At 39.9% G+C, this 23,857-nt stretch overlaps 2 protein-coding genes across 4 annotated transcripts in view; one reads left to right on the top strand and one right to left on the bottom strand.

Moving 5' to 3' along the window:
- The window catches only part of hip1 (huntingtin interacting protein 1), a 43,972-nt gene extending 41,136 nt beyond the window's left edge, over nucleotides 1-2,836 (top strand). For both annotated transcript variants that reach the window (XM_067507263.1, XM_067507264.1), the window contains one exon: nucleotides 58-2,836. In XM_067507263.1, the coding sequence (XP_067363364.1) occupies nucleotides 58-68 (11 nt within the window). In that variant the 3' untranslated portion in view covers nucleotides 69-2,836. The remainder of the gene's footprint in view (nucleotides 1-57) is intronic.
- Nucleotides 2,837-10,124: 7,288 nt separating this feature from the next.
- ypel2b (yippee-like 2b) lies at nucleotides 10,125-23,020 on the bottom strand. 2 transcript variants are annotated; one of them, XM_067507950.1, is made up of 6 exons: nucleotides 22,808-23,020; nucleotides 21,007-21,401; nucleotides 16,974-17,205; nucleotides 15,943-15,986; nucleotides 15,399-15,507; nucleotides 10,125-12,817 (listed from the first exon to the last, which is right to left on the bottom strand). In XM_067507950.1, the coding sequence occupies exons 3-6, from the start codon at nucleotides 17,088-17,090 to the stop codon at nucleotides 12,728-12,730; spliced, it is 360 nt and encodes a 119-aa protein (XP_067364051.1). In that variant the 5' UTR covers nucleotides 17,091-17,205; nucleotides 21,007-21,401; nucleotides 22,808-23,020; the 3' UTR covers nucleotides 10,125-12,727. The 2 variants fall into 2 exon arrangements, with proteins under 2 accessions (XP_067364051.1, XP_067364050.1); XM_067507949.1 differs by lacking the exon at nucleotides 21,007-21,401 and having other exon boundaries at nucleotides 22,808-23,016.
- Between the last annotated feature and the right edge of the window lie 837 nt (nucleotides 23,021-23,857).

Genomic DNA, 23,857 nt, shown 5'->3' with positions numbered 1-23,857 from the left:
AAATGTTGGAGCAAAATATTCACAGATGACCAAAATCCCTCCACCCTTCCTCCACAGGCACGGGTTGAGACCTGACGCCTTCTGTGGCCCCCCTCCTTTACCAGAAGACCGGCTTCTGTCTGCCTCTCTCTATTTATACACACACTTTTCAGTCTTCTTCTTCCTTGTTTTTTTCTCTCTTTTTTTGTTTTTGTTTGTCTAAGCCAAATAAAAGGTGCTTCTTTTCTAAAACCTGCTTCTCCACCCATGTCCGGAAGCTCTACGTACCAAGGGCTCAATGGCTGGGGGGAATCTTAGGGAGGAACAAATTGATTTAAGAGGAAAAAGAAACAATACAGCCTCAGCCCCTCCCCCTCCCCAGTGTGTCAGTAAAAAGCAGCCAAGAGGTTGATCTGTTCTGCAGAGTTGGTATTGTCTTCTCTCCCCCCCGGGATTTGATAATAGTTCTCTGATTGAGGATTCACAATGAAGAAGTAACGAGCACAAATTCTACTCAAGACATCCCAGGATACACTGCACAAGGGCCAAACTCTCAGCAGAAAGAGGGGAGATCAGTGACTGTTACACATAAATGCACACATACTCTGCTACTTGTTGTGATGTTGTGTTACTTTAAGAGATCACAAAGTTTTGGGAGCCTGAGCATCCCTCTCCCCCTCCTTAGTTTCTTCTTCTTTTATTATCTTCTTTCTTTTCCTTCTTCTTCTTCTTCTTCTTCTTTTTTCACTGTGAGTTAACACCTTATTAAAGTCCATACCGGTTCACTGGACTTTCTGCCTTTTCACCATTGTAATGACAGTGACTGTTAACTTAAGCCAACCCTGTCTCTCCCTTTATTTTATGATAATAATTATTTTATTTTTTTTTTATACAGACACTTGCTTGTAAACAGTTTTAAACTGCTTCAAATTGTCAGTGCGCAGACGAGCTGGAAAGCAGTTTAAGAAGGTGAAAAATAGCACAGTTTTTGTCCTCTCAGCAGTCGTCTCCCTGTGAGCTTTGAGACTGCCGACTACCTCACTGTACATCAGAGGTCAGAGGCAGCAGTGCACCATGGTGAGGTTGAGGTGCTGCCCTAACTCTAACTATGTTTAAAAAGCTGGGAAAGTTGTTAGCAAGAAGCAAATTTCTGATGTATACTGCTTCCTCTTTTTGTTAATTAAGTTTTTTTTGTAACAAGACTGAAAACAAACACAAAGTTGTTTAATAAAGGTGAAAAGCTATTGTTGGTGCATATTGTTAGATTTCAGTCAGTCAAGCATCAGTGCAACAAAGCTGTCCTCTCAGAAACAGCAGCAGTGGTGGAGACAGAGCTGAGACCAAGTGAACTGCTGTTGTCTTCTGACAGACACAATAAGTCTGTTCCCCTGGAAAGTTATTGACCCCACCACCCGGACTGCTGTGCTCCCGGTGAGGACGATAATTCTTGTTGGGTATTGCAGGAGACAGGATTGCCCGCTTAGTGAGATAAATCAGCCAATGTAAATCCTTTAAAGTGGTGACATTTTCTAGTCAAACTTGAATGTTGGGTTTTAAAAGTTTGTTACCCCACTGCACAGACCTTTGTTAGCATAATGTTTTATATGTACCGTTTTATTACATGACACCGCCTCGTCAGATATGCCGCAGGACTGATGGTTGACTGCCGTTTTCTAAATACTTCACCAACTGCATTGCCAGGGCCACAGTGGACAGTGAAGTATATGATGTACACAGACTGCAGTTTTGTCAATAGCTTCCTCAAGACCAAGTAGCTGTACATATACACTACAAGACTCCTACTGTTGGAAATAATCCCGTGCTCTCTTTTCATCTAAAAGCATTTAGTGGCATCGGTTTTTGCATCTCTCCAAGTAAAGATTGTGTTCAATTAGGGATACAAAATGGTGCACATAAACTCCACATTAACTAATGAAAGTCGTTGTTATTTTTTATTACTGTAAGTTTGTTATTTAACAGAATTTCTTACTGACACTGATGAATTGACTTTTCAACTTGTTGCCAGTGGACTCTGAGAAGACTGATCATGCCTTGGTGTGGAACTTGAGATGAGAATGGTCATCTGTGCTGAATTCTTTATTTCCTTTGTTTGATGATGAAGAGGGTCATTCTATTGGACTTGATCTTTCTCTTTGTCTTAACATGCTTCGTTTTGATGCTCTGCTTCTGCTGTGTGTCTCTTTAAAAGTTGTGACACTGGGAATTTAACAGACGCTGGTGAAGTAATATTTGCCAATAATTCTTGAGAAACACATTTAATCCACTTGGAGCTGCAGATAGATGAATCACAAGGTGGTTTAATGGAGAAAAGTGAATTATTCAATACACTTGAAATATTTTTCCCATTTGATCACTACTGTTCTTCTGCTCCAACTAGGTTAAACAAACAGGAAGTGTCCAGATCTTTGTACTAAATGATTTTAGCAGTTTTCTGTCACTTCTTCCGCACCTGGACAAGACGGTAGCTTTTAACACAATATTCTGAGAATTTAAAAGATACTATACAATGTTGGATACACCACTTTCTGATGGTGTTTCATCTGTCTGTAAAGCTGAATTTAATGCACCTTGAGTGATATTTGGTTGTTTTTGCCCAAATATTCTTTATTAATCCGTCTTTCTGAGTGTCTCTGTGTCTCTTCTCTCTCCGGTCGGTGTCTGTAGTCCTACCAGCTCAGCCAGCCTTTCAAACTGCCTCACACTGTAGTCAAAGAGAAACAAATACTCACATAGCAACATTGAAATATGACTTTGTATGATAAACTAAAACTATGTTGGTGGGTTTGTTTTTATTTTTTCAGTTTTTGAAATAAATATTTCAACTGGTTAATACGGACCCAAGTGTGCGTGTTTGGTTTTTATTTTTCTTTCTTTGTCCTTTCACCTTCATGTTTTGCTTTTCTCCTCTACATGGTAGTCTTGGAAAAGTTTAGTTATTAAATAACAATCACTGACTGATTGATGGATTGATTAAATCCATAGCTTCAGCCCCACTTATATCAATGATCTGAGCTGCTGATGTAACGGTGTAAACAGTTGAGCAATTTCAAGTCAATGAACAAATAATTGCATTGTATTTTCAGCACAAACAGTACTTGTCTGAGGGAGAGCAAGGAAAATGGGATGTGTGTTGGCCTTTACAGGAACAATAACCTCACATCTATGCCAGAGCGCAGCTAAAATACTAATGCATCTAATTGATTTTTTTTTTTTTTTTTTTTTTGGAATGTGTACTTCTCTAAAAGCTTGGGCCCATGCTCAATTTAAAGTGCTTTGTTGGCTCTTAAATTAGAAACAAAAAAAGTTTGTAGAAAGTCTGCGGCTGCTTGACTGGAAATATAACACACCCTTTCGCGCGTGCATGCTTACACGTGTGTTGGGATATTGACGTGATTAAATGAATCAGTGTAATCTGAAACCACTGGGTTGAGATTACTGAAATCTAATCTGATAGGTCTTACCTCCTTTAACACAGTAACAGAAAAAAAAAAAAACAGATTTATAAATGAAAAAAAATAAACAATGCAGCCGAGCTCAAATCTTTGGTGTGGATGTGATAGATTTTTGTTTAGTGGGTGCAATCAACCCAGTTCTGGAGCTGCCAAAGGCAGATGAGATCTTTGTTCAGATTGAAGTTGGAAATTTTTCCACATAACTCAAATGTTTTAACTTTGATGAAAAGTAATGCTACTGCAGCATGCCATTAAATATGAAAAATCACATGCACATATCGTGAAGTAATCACTGAAAGATAAACATAAATTCTGGCTTTTTTTTGGGTATTTGACCAATCGTCCAAAACCCCCTAATTTCTCAGTGTACTATAACAAAAAGTGAAAAAGTGTCAGCTCCTCACATTAACTTCACTGGCATCATGTGTTATTTGGCATTTTTGGCAAAAGTATAGATTTATAACTAAGTATTCGATAGACAACTTCTAAAAGGATTCTAAAATGAATCAGGTTTAATGGTTTGCCTTGAAATCACAAAATGTGCTTTCTTTTCACAGTTTTGTTACAGTGGCTAGAGATATATGAGTGTGTGTTGAACTTATTTATTGTTTCCCTGAACTTGACAGGCAGAGCCATCCAAAGGTATCGTTGGTATCACTTCACAGCAGTGATAAGCTTACCGCTGTTGTGATTAAATCATGGTACAGTTTTCAGTGGGGTTGGGTTGTTTTGCTGTTTGCTGTTGTTCTGTCACATGGGTAATGTGGTGGGTGGTGCCAGTGAGAAAGAAATATTGGGCTATTTATAGTCTCTGCAGTCCTGAGCCGGGCTGCCTTACAGCTGCTGCAGCAGCAGAGGCAGAGTTTCTGTTTGTCTTCCCTCTGCTCAAGCAGAATCCAAATGGGACCAAAAGCCTCACCTCCCCTTATACAAAAAGGAGGAAAGATCTCATTATGACTCAGTTTGATCCAAAAGGGTTCTGTTCTTTGTGCTTAAATCAGCATATAACAGGTGGACGGAATAATATCAGACATATTAATAAAGTATTGTTCCCTGCACATAAGACAACACAGAGTTGCTCTCTGATGAAGAAAAATGTGTTTTGAAACTTTTCTTCAAAATTGTAATGTTTCATTTTCAGTTCTTCATGTCAGTTCCCAGATATTGTCCCAATGGTGAGAGCAGTATCTTAGAAATTATAATATTTTTGTTAATCAAGTATGATAGTTGTCTAAACTATGCAATTAACCCACTATTTAACATAAGTTCTAAATGTTATTTAGCTTTTCAGTTTGCATTTTGCCTAATATCCCCAACCTTTGTGTTTAACGATAGTTTCAGCAAACAAAACATATCTAAACATGGACATATTGTATCTGTATTAAAACATAATTTTTGATTAAAATTGGCCACACAGTGAACTGAGCTGGTTTCAGGTCCACAGTTTCTTAGCTCTGTATGTTTGGCTTTTATTCTTCTGACACTCTGCTTAAAGCAGAAACAAGTTGGACTTTGATCCCCATGAAAATATCTGAATTATTCAATCAACTGAGTGCTTCAGCATTGCAGATTAACAGCTTAAATGAACTGAATGTATGGGTGTTTTAATAAGTTTCTATTTTTTCAGCCCATGTTTGCCCTTTAAAATCTAATCAAGTAATGAGATATGGTACAGATGCAGAATACTGATGATGTGTTTCTGAGCGAAATGAAAAACATTTCAGCTCTCTTGGCCTGGGTAACTGTATAACTCTAAAGCCAATGCTGGACATTTTGGCTATTTATTATACAATTTTAAAACAGATATAGCTGCTGACTTCTGTGCTCTACCAGAGAAAAAATAGTCAGTGTCATAATCACATCAATACAAAAATAGATCCTCGTCATAATGAATTACTGTGTTAAAAATCCAAATAAACCAAATCACATTTACTCAAAGCCTCAACACGATCTCCTTCTCTCTCACTTCTTTTTTAGGAAGCTCTAAATCCCAAATAAGTCCTAAAAAGGAGAAATGCTCCTCTACATTTGCAAGACATTTACCAGGCATTTAAGTCTTCCTATGGTTCACTGCTAAGACACAACCTCATAAAATTACACTTGCATGTATTCTTGGTAAACTAAGATTAAAGGTGAGCACATCTCCCCCTTCAGCAGCTGAAACCTACTTGTGTAATAAAAATAATAAAAATAATTCTGCGCAATGAAGAAAAAACAAAAAGTACAACAATAAGTTAAACATGTTGAGTAGAGGGAGGCTTGAAAAAGAAAGGGAAAGAATAAACTTTAAGCTGGAGAATGACGAGAAACATGGGGACCTCTGAAAGGTAAAACCTTTCCCCTGTAAAATCACCTGAATACTCTTTCTGCTTGTAAAAGGTTCTGTCTGAATAATAGTGTCAACCTTCTGAACAGCAAAGTGTCATCACTCAGGCCGGCTTCACTGAGGGCCTTCGAATGCATCGTTTTGTGCTGGCCATGCACATAGCACTTCAGTGGAGCCGGCCTCAGCTTTCTTTGAGTGGCTGTTACAGATATGAGGTCACAAGACACACACACGCACACACACACGATCTCTGCTGAGGCCTGTGGGTACCCAAGTAAACAAACAAGCAGGCAGGCATCACTTTGCTTCCCTCAGGGGTCAATGATTTCTCTCAGAAAGAAAAACACATGAACCACAAAAGCAGCTTTTAGATGCTGGTGCAGACAGTCCTCAGAAGAGATTTCATTCCTTCATATTGATCAACAATGTCTGGTACAACTTACGTCCACAACAGTACATTTTTAGAAGTGAGCTTACCTGATTTTATTGCCTGAAAATACACAAAAACATTATCCAGGGCACTCGTGAAGCAGTGGCTTGTTGTTCTTTTTGCAATGAATCAGCAGGCTTCAAGGAGAAGGATGAAGCGTTTGTGTTGTCTGTGTGATGCAGCTTAAAAAGTAAATTAAAGCAATTAATCATGGGCAGAGGGATCGTAAGATGGCTTGTGGCTGCCATTTATATTGTTTTTTTCCCTCAGCAATAGTAAAGCGGTTTTGTCTGGTGTGTATGAGAGAGACTGTGTGTTAGTTTGTTCATGATGGATAGTTTCTTTGGGAGCCATTAGAGACTTTAGATGCTTCATTGATAATCCTCTCCTGAACTTTTGTGTTTGTGATGACAATATGTTACCAGAACATAAAGAGCATACGGAAAATTTGATTTGATTTCATTATAGGGAATTTTAGAAAATACTAATATTCATTGACATACTTTATTCTTTCTTTATTCTGTAGAGGTAAAACTGATTAACATGGTAATTGCTGAGCCCAAGACGTCCTGGTGGATAGATTTAGTTGTCTAAATCTTTAGTTGTCTAAATCTATCCACCAGGAACTTTGAAACATCTACTCTTAAAATTTTGGACTTTATAACTTCTAATTCTTGTTTTCTTATTTCTCTAGATGAAGTTAAAGCTGCTTTCCTTCAGACAACAGATATTGAAATAAAAGTCTTCATTATGTAGAAGTTGTTCCTTCTTTTCCTTTTGGCTGTTCCCTTTCAGGGGTCGCCACTGCGAATCATCTGCCTCTATCTAACCCTGTCCTCTGCATCCTCTTCTCTCACACCAACTAACTTCATGTCCTCTCTCAGTACATCCATAAATCTGCTCTTTGGTCTTCCTCTAGACCTCCTGCCTGGCAGCTCCAACCTGGCACCAATACACTTGTCCTCCATTCCACGGGCATCCTCTCACTCTCCAAGATCTTATTAAACAAACTAGTCAGAAGTCACCTCCAGAATATTCTTTACAAACTCCTCTTTCGGGATAATTCAGGATAACAGAGGTGCTTTGTGCCCCCAGTCAATTCAGGCAAATGCTTGGGGCCCCAAGCCAGTAGGGACCCCCGAGGCCTGACAAAAGTTAAACTATGCACAGCACTGACTGCACAGTTTGCAATGAAACAACGAAAATAAAGAGGAGTTATCATTCTGTGAGCAAAAAAAGAGGAAGAGCAGAAAAAGCAAGATAGTGCTAATTGGAGCAGATAATAAAGGTTAAATATAATGCTAAATAGTGTTCACTAAATGCTGCTAGTGTAGCCGTAATTGCGGGAAAAGCGGTTGAATAATGGAAGTTTCACTGCCATCACAATATTTCTTTAGTTTACTTTGACATTTAACATAAGTTAACTTAGTTAACTAAGTTATCAGAGCAGCCTAATGTGTCCAGCTTTGCTGGATTCACCAGAAGTCAACTTGTTAGCTTAGCTAGCAGGCTGCAAATAATCAGCTAATTCAGACAATACTTTTCTGTGGTAAGCTGATGAAAGCTGTGTCCGACTAAACTGTCCAGCTATGAATGCTAAATTATGAAATTTAGATGCAAAGAAATTTGGACAAGAGTACTGAATATTATAAAGATTATGGTGCAATGTGGTGTGTATTTTATTGTATTTTCCATATGTCAAGCATGACATACATTTTTGCCTAGGGCCCCAGCAGACTCTGGGATTGCCACTGCATCCACACCATGGTAAAATAACTTGACCCCTGCTTCTAGGCCTTGACCCTTGCTACTTTTCCACCTGGACTCCTGGACACACAGTTTACCCACCTTCCATCTCTGCATCATGTCCACCAACTCTCTAGCCTTCCCTGTTATAGTCCCAACATTAAAATTCCCTACTGTCAGTCCTGCACTCTTGGCTTTCCTCTTCTCTCTCTGCCTATGAACACACCTTCCTCCTCTCATCCTTTGACCAACAGTAGACCAATTTCTCACCTGTAAGTCAAAGCTAACTAGTGTATTAGCTAACTAGAGTTTGCAGACCTGTTACTGATTCTTGCAGCCCACAGTCCAGCTGATTTTCTGACAGCTCTCCTGAAATAATTGTTAGGCATGTTGCAGTATTTTTATGATGTTCAAAAAAGAGTTTTTTCTTAATTAGTACGTTTCAAAGGTTCTAGCAAGTTTAAATGCTTGTTTGAGGGTAAAGACTTATGGTTTGGGGAAGGGTTAGGATGAGCCATTTAGTTGTGATAGGTGAGGTTAGAAATATGTCAGTGAAAGCCTTAACAAGAACAGTGTTAAGTTCATGTGTTATCATGATAATGTGTTACCCACAAGTAAACGTGCAGACGCGATGATGTGTTTTTACTACACTGTTTCACATTATGGTAATGACCTTATAAATGTTCTGCCCTGGCATTATACATGTATAATACCTACACAGACATAATCCTGTAAGTTTTTAGTGCTACAAATTGACCCAGTGTGACTCAGGCGTGATCTTTTCCTGTCATCACAACACATATGTGACCATCTGTAAAATCTAGGTCAGGTATCAAATCACATTTTATGTGGAAAAGAGGTGGATACATTGGTAGTAATGTTCTGCTTTGCCCTGCTTTTATGCATCGTATTTAATCATTACACATTTATGGTAATCCAGACAGTCAGCCCTGTGCCCTACTTATGCACCAGAGAGAGACAGGGCCACATATGTAAACATCAGCGGCCGGTCAGGTCAATCAAAGAGGCAGTGGAGGGGTGAGCATGGCAGACCCAGACAGTGCATGACACCCACTCCTCCACTGCTCTGCTTTAGGAACAACAGACAGGGTTGCTAGGAGACCCAGCCCAATGCAAACACAGCACCATCTGCTGCAGTGAGATTTGGAGTGGGTTAGCCAAGTCGGACACAGAGAAAGAAACCAGCCTAGGATAATTAGTAGAAACAACACTACAGGGAATAACTGAGGAGGACAGAGGACACAGGGAGGAGAGCAGAGGAAGGATGAAGAGTGATAATGGAAGATGAATTCTGAGAAAAAAAACAAGATATGAAATTGGAGGAGAAAAGGTGAGAACAGAAAGGGAGGGGATAGAAGAGGAGGAAAGTAAGCATGACGAGGAGCTTGATTAATGTATGACTAACAGGTGTGACTCTTAATGCCGCCCACTTTCAACCCTCCTCCGAAGACACACACGCACACACAAACACACACCTACAAATTAATAACAGTAGTATGGAAAACACAAGTATCATCCTCATAACACTTTCTGTATCCAAGTGAGATACTGTACCAAGAGGCTGCTGCTGTTGTTGTTTTTTACAGTCCCGCTTATAGTAACAGATGATGCACTTGTTACCATGGGGACAAAAAAACTCACCATCAGATTCATATTTCAGCAGGGTCTGTGCCCACGTTCTCTGGTGGCGCCTGGTCAATTCACACAAACATCCACCTCGTCATTTGTGAGAATTACTCATTTCATCTTTCTCTTGCTGTAGTTGTCGTGTATTATTTAAGAATTATAGTTATTAGTGTGCAGAAGCTGTACATACACCTATCATCTGCAAAAACAAAGGTAGGTTTTAGGTTTTACTACTAAAACCATTACATTTTAGATAAAAATGTTTAAACATTATCCCGATACTAATTTATAACAAAAAAAATCTGTTATGAAGTCAAATTTACCAGGAACACATTAACAAAAGACTCTAAATGAATTATGGAAAATCTGTGTTGCTGTTCTTTTGAAGCTCATTTGAGTTTAACCATTACGTTCAAAATCAGTCTCTTGTGAATCCTCCACTAAATACAGTGTTATGTAGTCCCCCTCTCAGGCACACAACACCCAACATCAAGATTAAGGTTGAACAACAGGAAAGACAATATTCCATAGATATATCAAGGTGCATTTTTATTAGATGAAGATCCAATGATATATAGTCAACATCAGCATCCTCCTTTACAAAAGACTCTAAAACATTTTCAGTAAAAAAGTAGTATTGTACAGCCAATGTGTAGAACCAGAGGGAAAGCATGACATGACCTAAATCATATTCATTCATCATCTGATGGATCATAGATAAAACACAATACATTAACACTATTTACAGTATGTAACACAGAGGTTGACATGAATGGTAATTCTCGTGGCGAGTACAGTAAATAGAATATATTCATATATTAAGATCTTTTGTTTACAAAATCATAATGCATTACATATAGCACAGAGAAAGGCTATCGACAACCTTGGGTTTCAGCTATACATACACCCCCGTGTTTTGCAACACTTTGCACAAGCAAAATTGTATCTTTTGTTTGGTCAATTTATTGTTGATGGGTGGGTTCTTTGGTTGTGCTGGGTTTAATGTTGCAGCCTCCAACTGTCAGCTGCTGAGTGTTACTGAAGAAGGTATCTGCTGAGGTTTGGATGCAACTGTGTTTTAAACTGGGAGCGCTATATATAGGGCAACTTCTAGAGTAATGACTGCAAAATAGGGATCTATGTGTGACAAACAGGGGAACTAATTTTACTTTTCTAAACCAGGATCAGATTTCATGTAAATGCTTTGTACCACTGCAGAAGGATCTCACTCCTCTGACTGAGATAAAACTCATTAATGTTGTTATTACAGCACAAGGTTTGATTATTTTTCACAAAAACATGATGAGAACCAAGCATAAGACTGGTCAGAAAACCTTAGTTTGAGATCACGCATGCACTAATGTTGCATTTCCACAGGGTAAAGGCTGCCATAATGGATTCTCTCACAGGAAAATAATAAATTTCCATCAGAGAATATCAAACCCAGCACATTAGGTAGCATCCTGGCCTCAACAAGTAAAAGTTAGCATCAAAGTCAAGAACAATGTTGATTAAAATGTCAAAAGTCTAACGCCCATGATGCATGAGGAATTTTTGTTATAAGTGAGGTGGGGAAAATAAAAAAATTATCTAAAACTGGGGTAGAGCCTAAGAAGAGGTTCATGTTATGTAGTTCACAGCTTCATAATGTTACCCAGTAGGTTTTGTGAGAGCCAATTAGTGAAAATCAGCAGTTGAACATCATCCCAGACTGAAAGAGATGGAAGAGGTATTATCTTTTATACATACGCACCTACAGTACACATCTCTGTCATCATGTATGTACCTCAAACCAGTAAATGTAAAAACTTAATTTAAGTTTTTAGTTTATTTAGTATTAGCAATTCTTTTGACCTCCAAAACCAGTCATGTGTTCGCCACTTGCTTCTTCAAATCAACTTATGTGGAGGTATATTGTTTGCATGATAGCAGGGGTTGTGTTTGTGTGACTACCCCCCCCCCATCCCAAACACACACTTACACACACACACCCTCCGGCTTGCAAAGCCTTGTCACCTTTACTTGTCAACCTACATAAGCAGATAGATGCACACAATGCTCACAAACCACTGGGAATCCCAGCCGAAGTTGCTCACCTGAGTCACACTTACGTGTGTAATTCTATCTGGCCAAGCTTTACAGCTGGATACAGCGATTTGTCTGCTGACACCACAGAAGATCAGCAGATCACTTTACAGAACTCTGTATATTGAAGGAGGAGCTGTGAGAGAACTTTCCTGCAAGGTTTTAGGACAAGCTGGTTGCTGTCTGTATCTGTTGCACTGTAAGCCCACCCTATCCAACCTGAGCTGGAAAGAGACATGGAGTGAATTGCACTCAAAGCCACTTCATAAATGGATCAGGATCTTCCCCTATCCACTGTGTTGAGTGAGCAGCTTGGTGGGCATCAATCCCTGCAACCACCCACCACCACAACCCGACACTCATATACTCGAGCCTATGTGCCAAGTCTCATCACTGGCCCAGCTTGCATGGCCTCGATCAGCTAGATTTGCTATAATCATCTTAGGTCATCTCATTCACAGAAGGGAAAGAGCAAATGCCCCTCAGCTCTTAAACCCAGACCAAATAACCCTGCTGGGCCAAGCTAAGTGGCCTCCTGCTGGCTAATTTTCTACAGAATGACCTATTGTAACTGGATTTAACATCATTATTAAACAAAGTAGAATACTTGACTCAAAAAAATGTCTCCTAGTGGTAGCCTTGCCACCTTTTAAAGAGCTATCAAATCATGTTTTTTTTAAAAAGTAAAATTGATACATTTTTTTCTTTTCTACTGTTGCTGGCCAGTCACCTAGTCCTGCTAGCTGCATACAAGCCTGCCTGTTCTGTTTCTCTGTCAAGCTGGGATGTCTGGGACCTTGATGTGAGTGTGTGTGTGAGTGTGTGTGTGTGTGTGTGTGTGTGTGTGTGTGTGTGTGTGTGTGTGTGTGTTTACATCAAGAAGAGATGTGATAGGGAGGAATGGGCAGAGAGGTTAATGGTAAATCAGCCAAACCAAAGTCATTCACTCACCCACACATGACCCACCTTCGCTCCCTCCCTCCCAGCCACCCAGTCACCCAGCCCCCTTCACCGCTGCAGTCATGTCAAAGCTGCTCACACTCAGTCCCAGCCGTTGTCCTTAATCATGTGGGCCAGCTCGATGATGAACTTGCCCTCTTTATACTTCTGACTGCTCTCAAAGGCATGTTCCTGGAAGGTGTGGCAGGGGACAGAGAGAAAGAGAGACGGTATTTAAGTCAAATGACAGATGAACAGGGAAGAAAAACGTGTTTATATCTCTTACAGAGAATAGGATAGCATTGAAAAAGCCACAAAAAACATTTTAGGACAGTCTGTTTAGCTGAATGAAAATCCTTGACTCAGTCCTGGCCTGTATCTGTTTCTATGGAAGCTGGTTATATAACCGTCAGTCACTAAACTACAAAGCTGGCAAAGGCAAAGCTCTGACCAGACTGGATTGCCATATTGTCTATTGGTAGGAATGAGTCTCAACACTTAGAAACTGCCAAAACCAAATTGCCACAGGTTGGAAGCAAGCAACTGTCAATAATACGGAAGAGTGCTTTTTTTGCAGGCTACAACATGCATTTCTACAGTTAGGTGTGTAATCCAAAACTCTTGTGGAAAATATGAATGGGATTTATGCACGGGAGCCAAAGTCTGAACTACATAGAAACTCATTAGTTCAACTCAACTGTAAAAATAGAATTATAGAGTTCAGCATGACTGCAACAGTTGTTTTCTGAACATATTGAGATACTGTCAACCCTGGCACAGAATCTAGTTGCAGGTAATGAAAATCTAAAGATCCAAATTGATAATGCTAAAGTGACAACCACAAAGGATAAATGTTTAAGCAAGTTACCAATGACCAGTACTTTGGTTTGTGTATAAATATCCATAACAGCCTTGGCTGCTTGGCAAAGAAAACATGCTACACTAACATAGTAAACATCGTACCTGTCTATCATCAATAATAAGCATAAACATTAACATTTTAGCATTGTCATTGTGTTAAAATACAGCCTTACAGAGCAGCTTTTTCCACAAACAATATGTGTATCTATATTGTGTCCAGTGTCTCTGTGGTAATTTTCAGAAGTGTTTTAAAAACCAGTTGTGAGTTAGCCAGGTAACATTTTGATTTACAGATGTTTCTCCTGGGGTTCAAACTCATCTGCAATGGCTGCTGCTTGCTAATCCCACCTCACTTTCTGCTTCCAGCTCACATATCCCCAGCTAGTTTTCAGCATCATGGACCAGGCTGATACAAGTGTTCTCTCACTGTGCAGTTTCTGTAACGCGCATCTAGGTAGGTTGAGCATATGAGCATCACAAAACTCCAAGCAATGACTCCCTCATTGAAAAAAGTAATTATTGTATTTTATCCTTATTCATCAGTGCAAGGAGCCAAGGGGCTTCATGCTCAAGAGCATAGTGCGGCGCGTGCAGTAACGTTTAGGGCAGAAATACAGAGGAATAAAGATTTTTTGAAGGAACTGGTGTCCATTTCTCCTTAAAACACCCATGGTCTGTACCTTGTTTTGTCTATGGCTATTTTGGTCCAGAGCTGCAGAGGCACACTATCAGATTTCTTGGTGCAGAAATGCTGTAGCTCAAGCCTCTCAATAAAACTTTGACTGCTGAAAATCTCCACTGCTACCACTGATATTATTGGCTTCCCTCCTTAAGTCCTATGCAGTGTCTGTGAGCGTGCATGTGACCTCATTTTTTTCTGCCTTGTGTGGTCCTGACAGGAATAAAAACTGCCAAGAAAAGTTTCTGCTTCTAAAATTGGCTTACCAGGTGTTTACCAGGCGTCATAAGAAAAACAATTATATTTAGGCTGAAGGTTAAACAAGTGGGTATGGAGTTAGACACGTAGCCGTGAACATTACGGTGAGAGGTTAGGCAAAGAGAGCAGGTCAATGGTATACTATACACAAAGTATACTGTATGCATACATGTGTATCTTTGTTAACCCTTTAAGGATGCAGTCACATGCCCTATGATGTATCTCTCACCACCATAGTGACAGGGTTCACCAGTTCACCAGTGACAGCTGCACGTCCTCAGCTCTGTTGATAAAAAGCTAACAAGTGTTGAAATTCTTCGTTTCTAAACACATATTGTACTGTATGTGTGTTTAACCTTTAAAATCAACCATATTCTTTTTATTTAGCTTATCTATCTTACTTTGTTTTTAGCTGTATTTCAGCAGTTTGTATTAGTTTATTTGTCTATGTGGTTTCGCCTCGGTTTGGTTGACATACTTTCCCTTCCTTTTCTACTTTTCCCGTGGACGGCAGCTTTAACAAGGCAACACAATTTCCCTATGGGATCAGTAAAGTTCTTTGAATCTTGAATTAACACTCAGCAAATGCAGCTGTGATTAAATTTAGCAACACAAATTAGACATGTACTGTAATAACAGCTCAGCACTGTACTATAATGTAAAGTAGATTTAAACTGTAAATCTACTGACCAACAAAGTGATGAATTTAGGCCCCATCCAGATGTGTTTCCCGTTATCAGAACAGAAAACCCCCCATCACAAATCACCTAAGATAAATTCTCCTTTTTGGCTCCAATTGCTCTAGGACATCTACCAGCCCCCAGCTGTAGCACCGCACTGACTGACAGAGGAGGAGCTCCAAACACAATTACGGTACAAATAAAATTAGGGTGTGTTATAAAAGCAGCCTCCCAGTTTATCCTTCTCTAACTTTGGATGCAGTTTGTGCGCATCAAATCAGCCAAAGATACTTACATATTTCCAGCCCAGGGTCGTCTTGCAGTTCTCACAGTAAATATCTGCTACAGCATGCAGCCCTGTGAGCAGAACTCTCTCCTCTGCAGGGCCACACCCGACATTAACCCTGGGGGAAGGAAAATCAGTGTGTGAGAACGAGACACAAAACAGAGACAGAGTGAGACAAGTTTGAAAAAAAGTGATGGGAAAGTGGCTCAACTTGCTCAGTTGAATGTACTGCCTCACACCCACTCACACAGTGCATGCTAATAGGGCACTAGGAGCAAAGATTCAAACAGGCTAATTTTCACACTGAATTAAGATGAGAAATACAATACTGTGAGGCACAAGCTAGGTCTGTCCCCACGTAGGACTATAAACAGCACAAGAACAACGTACAGCAAAGTGCATTATAGAATTTTTTAAATATCTGAGCGTGTTACTCGTCTCCTGACTACCCCCACGCCTTTGACCAACACCTAGGTTCAAGAGTAAAGCTGTTTTTAAACAGGTAGGTTGAAATAGAGCAAGAGATGTGTGGCCTAATTGGAGAGATACTCACACTGAGTTGAACAGGTAGGCTCTGCCCTGGCTGCCCTGGAATGACTTTGGAGACAAGGTGATATAAATATTAAAAGGCTGCAACAACAATTTAATATTGTGTAAATAGTCAAATGCATGAATCAGATATTTGAATTTCCTTATTGAAAAGGCCCACAAAGTATAGTTATAACATTATTTACGTGAAATTGGTGCATAGTCTCCAATTAACAGTCAATGTGCAACCAAATATCAAGCTGAATGTCAGTGGAGATTCTCAGTTCTCAAGGACATTTCTACTCCACAGGTTCTACTCAGTGGCACCAGGACTTGCTTGAGGTTCTTGAGGACATTTTCCCTCTGTTCTGAAAGGTTTTTAAAGTTCTATCTATTCTATCCTATACAAGCTAATGCAATCCAATACAGCTGCTCTGCCATGAATTCTACCTTCAAAATGTTTTAAATTCTCAGTTTTTAAGTTGAAACTATCCGAACGGCAATAGTTCTACTCTCTGTTTATTGGGTGAGAGTCAAAGAGTAAATACTAATCTCCGTATTTTGGTCTCTTGTATACTTAAATGTTGAGTCTCCATCTTCTTTAGTGGGTAGCACACAGTAAATTAAAAACAGACAGTTCAGCTGTGGACTGCAACATCTTTGGATGAGAACCTCAAGTCCAGTTGCCAATGAATAGCACCTTGTAAAGTCTCTGTACAAGCAGCTTTACACCTAACAATGGAGGCTTTATTTGCCACAACACGAAAACATCTAGTATGGTATTAAATAGATGTATTTTAGTGCAGCTGTGACCGTTTATATTTTTTATTTTTCTTCACCCAACCATCCATTTTTATAATCTTCAAACAGCCTTCTTTTAATTGCTTTTTACCCTCATAAATGGCATCCTCTAATTTCAACCGTGCTATAAATAACATTACTACACAGTAATTTCTTGGTTTGTTATGGTGGATTCACTAGATTTTTTTCAGTCTGTAATAATGAGCTGCCTGAATGTGAAGTACTGTCCAGTTTCCAACAGCTACTGCCGGTTACCTTGGAAATAAGCTCATCATGGTTGGCCAGGTGAGCTCGGCAGTGTATACAACTGTAGGTTCGATGGCAGCTCGGCAGGTACGCCTGGAAGGTCTTGGAGCGCGTCATTCTGACCATGGGCGGGGTTGGCGGGCGGTGCAAGAAGGGACTGCCGGCCCAGGTCGGCTCACAAGGGAAGCACCGCAACACACAGGTGAGGGCCGTGGTGGGCGGTCGAATGGGAGGCGAACACCTGAGGACAGAGCGGAGAAAACAGCAGCTAACGGTCACATGGCTGTGTAACAGCTGCTTCTTTAAACTGATCTTGTAAACTGAGCCACAGGTGTATAATTGCTGATGGGATTACAGTCTGTCTGTGGGTTTACAGAATTCTCCAACCTGCTTGCATCAGTAAAACTCTTAAAACCTGAGAAACCTGAGCGTGATTATTGAGACCAGGTATCCCAGGATGAGTTTCAGATTTCATTTGCACACTGAAAACAATATAGAAGATTCAGTCAAAACTGGTGTCCACCACAATAGAAAGGGTCAACCACAGCTACCACAGCTACCAAGTCTAAATTCAGTGCCAACAGGTCATGTAAACAATTTTGACTACAAAGGTAAAAACCAGTTGTTGGTCAGTAGGTTTGTCAATCACGTTAATCTGGGTGAACTAATTTTTGTCAGGAGGGCATTAATTGTTATTGGTGATTCCAATTTTGACAGTCAAAAATATTCTAAACATCATGTTGACATTTTAGTTGGGAGCATGATACAACAGTGTTATCAACTTTTATCTCAGTGCTGTAGCAGAATACTTGTAGAGGCGATCTTACACATATCCGGTGGTCGCTGTATGATGAACACTGAACATGTATTGAACTCCACGTTTCTAAACTTAGCCAATAATGGTCTAATTCTTCAACACACGTTTATGAAGAGTTATTTCACAAACACGTTCACAAAGCAATGCCATCAAACGAGTTTGATTTCTAAATCCACAGAACTTGGTAAGAAACTGTGTGCTTCCAAAGCTACACACTGAATCTTTCACTTCTACCTTGTTGCGGTCCCCACCACCTTGTAGTCAGTTCCTTTGCTCAGTTACCGTGTCTCTTGTAGTCCACGTCTGTTCCTTTCAATAGCTGAGCTGAACTGAACTCTCTTGTAACAAACCATTGTAATGCATTGTTTCCTTGACAACTGGTTAAAAAAAATGTAAAGATAAACAACAAAGGCAAACTTTAAAGCCAAACATCAAAATAATATGAGGTCATTAATGATATCATCAATACGCTTGTATACTTCTTAATCTAATTAAACAATAATAAAAAATTATATAAATAATATTTACGGCATTTAAAATACACAACATAAACAAAAACAGAGGAAACTCTGGTTGGCTCACAGAGTACAAAGTTAGTATCGATTAGGCTTAAAAAACTCTTCAATGTGAATTTTCTGCTTATAGACCGCACACACTCAGCAGGCGGACTCTGGGCCAAATCGGTACCAAAATACATTTTTAAAACTGAACCATCTGAAAGGGTGAGATCTAGACACCAGCATTGTGGAGGGGCATTTTTAAGTATGTATACAGATTTGAATACATAATATTCGTGTCACAAAATTGCTTCATCCAAACAGTTGAATAAATTTTACAACTTTATTATCATTACAGGCATTTCAGGTCTCATGACACCACAGAAAATCTGAATGTCAATCTCCATGATTTGTATTTGAGTTGCCCCTGCTATAGACCAAACAGGTGTTCATTGTATTGATTAAGCACTGGCAAAATTAGTAATAAAAACAGACATTAGTTGAAGGTAAAGATCACTGTCCAGCTCTCTGCCTGAGGTCAACCCACTGTGCACTGACTCCAGTTGAATGCAGGGCTTCTTTGGCAGCAGGACTTGCTCAGTCTGTGTTTAAGGCTATGAGGCTGCAGAGCTAAGCTGCTTAGCCTAGCACTACTGTGAGGATCGTGCTATACTCGCTCCATTATATCCAAATAGATCATGCCCTTAAAATACTTATGCTGGGGTGGCCTGGTGACTGAGAAGATTAGCGAGCCGGCCTTGGAGCCCATCCCAAAGGCTCAGGGCCCGGAGGACAGGAGTATGTTTTGACTAACTGTACATGATATAAAGGAAACGTTTAGACACCGTGTTCCCTGCCTCATGGTGCAGTTGGAATCTGTGTGGTTTCATTGCTTAATGCTAAGGTAATTGTAAGTTCAGCTCTGGAGCACTGCTGCAAAAATAAACCCATACCTATAACAGAATTCAATCAAATTTGTTCCCCTGTGGTGCTCTTACAAAATAATATAAGAATATCTGATAGATTACCTGTATATAAAGCCACATTACTGTAGTTTGCAGGGCCAGAGTATCTTTTTCAACTTGGATTTAATGAGTCGTGTCATAACCTTCACATTATGTTGTCTCATCATGTCTCCTTCCCTCCTATCTGTCTTTACTGGACCATCTGGAAAAACTAATAAAATACTGAATGGGAGCAGGAGGCCTGGTGACAACAGGGAGCAGCAGAGAGAGGGGGTGTCTTTGCATTACTGCTCCGCAGTATGACTGCTTTAGTGTCGGGCGGAGGCTGATAAAGGCTCCAGTGCTGATAGGAGGGATAGGGGATGTAAATAAATAAGGCAGTGAGACGTGCCCTTGTTTTCTCTCCTTTGACAAAGTGCCAGCAGCGTAGGAATGGGGCACAAAGACACACTCAGTACAGTTGTCAGAGCTGATCCCTGACACACACACGCGCGTATGTTTAACCCAAAGCATGTTTTATCCTCACAATCATCAGGACTAAGGACAAGATGATGTTTATGTAGCTAGGACAGACACAAAAATAATCTGAAAATGCCCATAGTGTTTATATTTGAATGATGTAGTGTTGCAAAAATGTAATTATACTTGAAACAACTTCTTACTTCATTCATTTTTAATTATCAAACTAATTAGCTATTTTTTCATTCTTTATCTGTTTAAGACATTTCATGAGATAGTGCCAGACATTTTTGGTATATGTGAAAAGTTTTTATTCTCAGTACTACTACTATGATAAAATAATATTTGCAACGGTTGTAGCTGGGTTCTTAGCAATTAACTTAATAATGTGAGCCTCAAAGCTAGTCTTCAAATTTAATTAAACTAAATTTAAGCTCCTTCATTTAAGCCTCGACTGAAGCATTTGCCATAAATCAGTAAGACTAAAAGAACCAGCTAAACATGATGTATAGATGAGAAGCTGTCCAGATGAGACACACTACATGTTTACTCACACTATGTAGTTACCTTTAATTGTCAGCATGTCAATATTGAGCATCTCATGATGCTCAATGTGCTCTTAATGGACCAATATTTAACTACAGTGGTGGTTTGCAGTCATGCACATCTTGTCATCAGTCACACATAACCCATATGAAGTTCTTCCTGCATACTACCTGAAGTCAGTATCTGGACAATAACTTCTTTACAGTCCCAACAGTGAGCCAATCCCTCTCACTGACTTTGTATAAGACATGTCTTAGTTATGTGATAAAAGATATATTCAACAACACTCACCGTGTGTTAATGTGATTAACTGACTAGTTCATCATCAGTAAATCGTTTGGGCAAAAACACTGGTGCTCACCAATAAAAGCTTCTCAAATGTGAGGATTTGTGGAATCACTTTTCAGTTTTATACTATTAAGTTTTACTTTGGGTAAAAAGAAGCAGGACACTTTAGGACTCATACGTAACCACATATTGAGAAAATATGTAAAGACTAAATTATCATCAATGGTAAAGCATGAGAAAATTACAGATAAACGGGTAAAGGCTTTTTCATCATATTCAACAAATGAAAAGAATATTGTGTTTGGTGGGTGGACATTCTTGAAAATGATTTTGTAGGCAACACTGTTTGTGGGAACAAGGAATGCTGACACACTGTATAATGCTGACGCAAAGACACAATCAGGGCTGCGCTGCACTAAAAAACCTCTGACAGAAAAGCAAACTGCATACATGATCAGATGACTGCCGACCTGATCTCAGAGATCCAGACAAGCTCCAACGGCAGAAAATGTGATCACAACTGACACACCAGGACGAAGGCAGTCTGTGCAACTCTTTTATCTCTTTATCATTCTGCCTGTGTCTTCTCCTCATCTGTCTCTCTGCCTTTCAGCATGTTTGTATGTTTATTTTTCTGCAGTCACTCTCTCTATTCATCAGTCCTGCCGCAGGTCATTTGAGGTCACCAAGCCATCCATTCTGGTCATTTCTGGGTGTCATCACAAAAGGCTACATGCCATGAGTCTCACAAGCCAAAAAGGCCCCTGTGTCCCAACAACAATGACAAAAAAAAAACCCTTTGTTATGTAAGCCACTGATGGTGCTGCTGTTGATGCTGACGATGATGGAAAGCAGGAGAAAAACACTGAGGGATATGAGGAAGGAGAAGAAAGGGACAGGGAGTTAGTTGAATAAATGAAGAAAAAACGGAAAAACCAGTGTATGTCCCCTCAGCACTAGATGAGCCTTGTGCCCTGCACTGTCCACAAGCTGCACTCACGCAATTTCTGTACTTTATGTACTTTCATCCTCTTCTCCATTCAGTGTTTCCCCAAGCCTGACAGCATACAGCAGAATGACATCACTGACTAGAGAAGGAAAACATAGTCTCTGTTCCCCCCTATATCAATTGTCTTACTGATGGAGCAATGCCCCTGCATCCCAGGGGCTTGTTACTGTTGCATCTTTATCTGTGCTTGTTTCTTTTATTGGACCTGCACTAAGTGGCAGGCTGTTTTGGAGATTCTTTTCACTCACAAAACACATAAAGAAACACTGGATAATTAATTTTTGCTTGTTCATTGAGGTTATAAACTAATACATTTTTTACAAGGCATTCTATATGTCAGTGAACACTTTCCAACACAATAAAAACATACTGTGTGGCAGGAAAACAACAACAACAGGATACACTCAGAGCTGTAGGTACAACAGTGGACTCAACATTTGTTTATGCATACAACTCCTGTATGTAAAAGATCACCTTTAAAGTGCTGCAACTCTTTTAGCCCCATCCATGGATATCAACTTTGATCAGTCCCTATCTTTATCCATGTATGCACTTCAGTGGGGTCAACCAATCAAAGCTAAGGATGCAGGTTTAAGGTTTACAGTATGTGTGTGTGCGACTATTGAAGTGAATTAGGTTACAGGCAGTGGCGCACTTTATCTGGGGCAGAACTTCAGCCACCTCACAGAGCACAGATGGCGGGGATGCCTCAGCGCAGCAGTGCCGAACACACACATACACACACATACACACACACACCCACCACCCCCTGTGAAACACTTTAACACATCCACATTTACTTTGATAGATCAATGGGACATCAGGTGATGTCGTCACTTTATGATCACATGAGCACATAGAATGATAACCCGCATTGATCTTCCCTGACGTGCGCCTGGCGCGCTCACATGAGGGATGCGCATACGTACATCACTGAAACCGCAGGCAGTATATATCCAAATTAAAACCACTAGCTACTGTAGGTACACTGCAGAGTAGACCTGTGCATCCCATCCACTGAGAAAATGTTAGTCCTGATAGGAAGAATATTTATGACAATTATTTATTGCATGTTAGGATAGAAAGCCATTAACTTATTTTATTGTAGCAATATTAAAGCGGGCTCTGTGTTAAAAGTTACCTCGATTAGAAAATACTAGACAGACCGTCCATTGACGTGTGTGTTAATGGAGAAGTGAAAACAATGCGTAACAACAAATGCAGCACAGTGGGAAAAAATAACGAGGAGATAATAATTTTACCTTTGAAGGGAAGAAAAAACGGATCACCACGTAGCCTAGAAATCGTCGCACCTCCTTTTCCTGTGGCAATGCCAGTCTTAAACCCCCTTTTGCATTCCTTCCCAGGCAAATTTTCTCTTCTCTCCGGCCTTGGCAAGTCCTGCAGAGACGCAATGTTTTGACGCGCAACGCCGCCCAGCAGAGTTTAGAATAGGCAAAGAAAGAGAGAGCGAGAGAGAGAGTGAGAGAGCGAGAGAGAAAGAAAGAGAGAGAGAGAGAGAGAGAGAGAGAGAGAGGGAGAGAGAGAGAGAGAGAAAGAGAGAGGGGTGGGAAACAACCAGCCGGAGCGAGAGCATTCGCCCCCTTCTCCTTCCGTGCTCGCCTAAAACCGTTACGCCGCTTTTTTCATTACCCAGTCAGTTTCTGCGGAGAGTTTACATTTGATGTGAATCCTAGACGTTTAATAGTCTGGTTATAAACACAAGTTACTTATACTTATTTTTTGTATTTATTGCATGCCGTACTGCCTTACGTTTTGGACACTGCTCGAATTTGTAAATTCCCCGTTGGGATGAACAAAGTATCTATCTTTGCAATTATAAGCCATAAGTTCTATATATTTTCAAAGCTAATACTATTAACCTTTACTTTATAATTCTAGCTTTAAACAATTGTGCCGTGTCAACGTTTTATATCTTTATATGAGCTAACAAAATAAGAGGGTTACTATCACAAGTGTACATTTTAAAAAGGTTATTCAATAGTTGCTAACCGTCACAAAATACTTCAAAAATCTTAATGGTGATTGGATCATTTAACTTTATTACTTCACTGCTCGTTGTAAGTAGATAGCTTGTACCCATAGCCAAAAATGCATCACCATGCACATCACAGACGACGTGAACTATCTTGACAACCTGTTACTTTCACACCCATCTTTGACTAAACACTGGCCGCTGACTTGATAAAGTAATGACAGGCGTGAAAGCCAATCAGAACAGCGATAAGGCATAGCAACACTATGCTTATTGGTCAAGAGTAAAAAGGGGAACCCAATCACATCATTGGAAT

This window comes from Channa argus, chromosome 6 (assembly GCF_033026475.1).
Source record: "Channa argus isolate prfri chromosome 6, Channa argus male v1.0, whole genome shotgun sequence".
Classification (NCBI taxonomy): Eukaryota; Metazoa; Chordata; class Actinopteri; order Anabantiformes; family Channidae; genus Channa; species Channa argus.
Note: the sequence above shows the minus strand (reverse complement) of the source record. Positions and strands in the feature narration are given on the sequence as shown.

Bases quoted from the DNA above. Each gene is read 5' to 3' on its own strand.
- ypel2b (XM_067507950.1), bottom strand. From the start codon at position 17,090: ATGGTCAGAATGACGCGCTCCAAGACCTTCCAGGCGTACCTGCCGAGC. The intron at 15,987-16,973 runs GTAACCGGCAGT...TTGTCTCCAAAG, and splicing joins ATGATGAGCTTATTTCCAAG to TCATTCCAGGGCAGCCAGGG. The intron at 15,508-15,942 runs GTGAGTATCTCT...TCCTTCCCCCAG, and splicing joins GCCTACCTGTTCAACTCAGT to GGTTAATGTCGGGTGTGGCC.